The sequence below is a fragment of the Sinocyclocheilus rhinocerous genome, unplaced genomic scaffold, assembly GCF_001515625.1.
Source record: "Sinocyclocheilus rhinocerous isolate Xijiao unplaced genomic scaffold, SAMN03320098_v1.1 C35465128, whole genome shotgun sequence".
Lineage (NCBI taxonomy): Eukaryota > Metazoa > Chordata > Actinopteri > Cypriniformes > Cyprinidae > Sinocyclocheilus > Sinocyclocheilus rhinocerous.
In genome coordinates, this window is record NW_015752498.1 from 1 (window position 1) to 490 (window position 490).

The 490-nt window shown below is 50.8% G+C and overlaps 1 protein-coding gene across 1 annotated transcript; it reads right to left on the reverse strand.

Annotated features, from left to right (window-relative positions):
* Positions 1–6: 6 nt before the first annotated feature.
* Positions 7–486, reverse strand: LOC107734877 (forkhead box protein G1; the record flags this gene model as incomplete). The annotated part of the gene is made up of 1 exon (XM_016546761.1): positions 7–486. A coding segment is annotated over one exon (480 nt), but the record flags the coding sequence as incomplete, so codon positions are not given.
* Positions 487–490: the final 4 nt, after the last annotated feature.

Here is a 490-nt window from a genome sequence, read left to right on the forward strand (position 1 = left end):
AGTCAACATTGTGCTATAGGACATTGGGTGACTAGGGTAAGCCGAGGACGTGCCGTTGTAACCCAACGCGCTGCTCGCCCTCGGATGGTGGAGTGAGAGGAACGGCGACATGGGCCAATATAAAGAGCCAGCTCTATCCATAAATGTCAGTCCGGTGGAAGTAAGCCTCGCGCCCCTTTTAAACGCCAGCTTTGCCCTAGAAGTGGTCGATCTGCGCCGAAGTTTGCCCGTCGTGCCGCCAATGAACACGTCGTCGCTGGAGGGATCAAGCATCCAGTAGTTCCCCTTCCCGGGGTCATCGTAATGCCGGGGCACTTTAACAAAACATTTGTTCAAACTCAAGTTGTGTCTGATGGAATTCTGCCATCCCTGCTTGTTCTCCCGGTAATACGGGAAATTTTTCATAATGAACTCGTAAATGCCGTTAAGGGTTAATCGCTTCTCGGGACTCTGCCGAATAGCCATCATAATCAAAGCGTTGTAGCTAAAA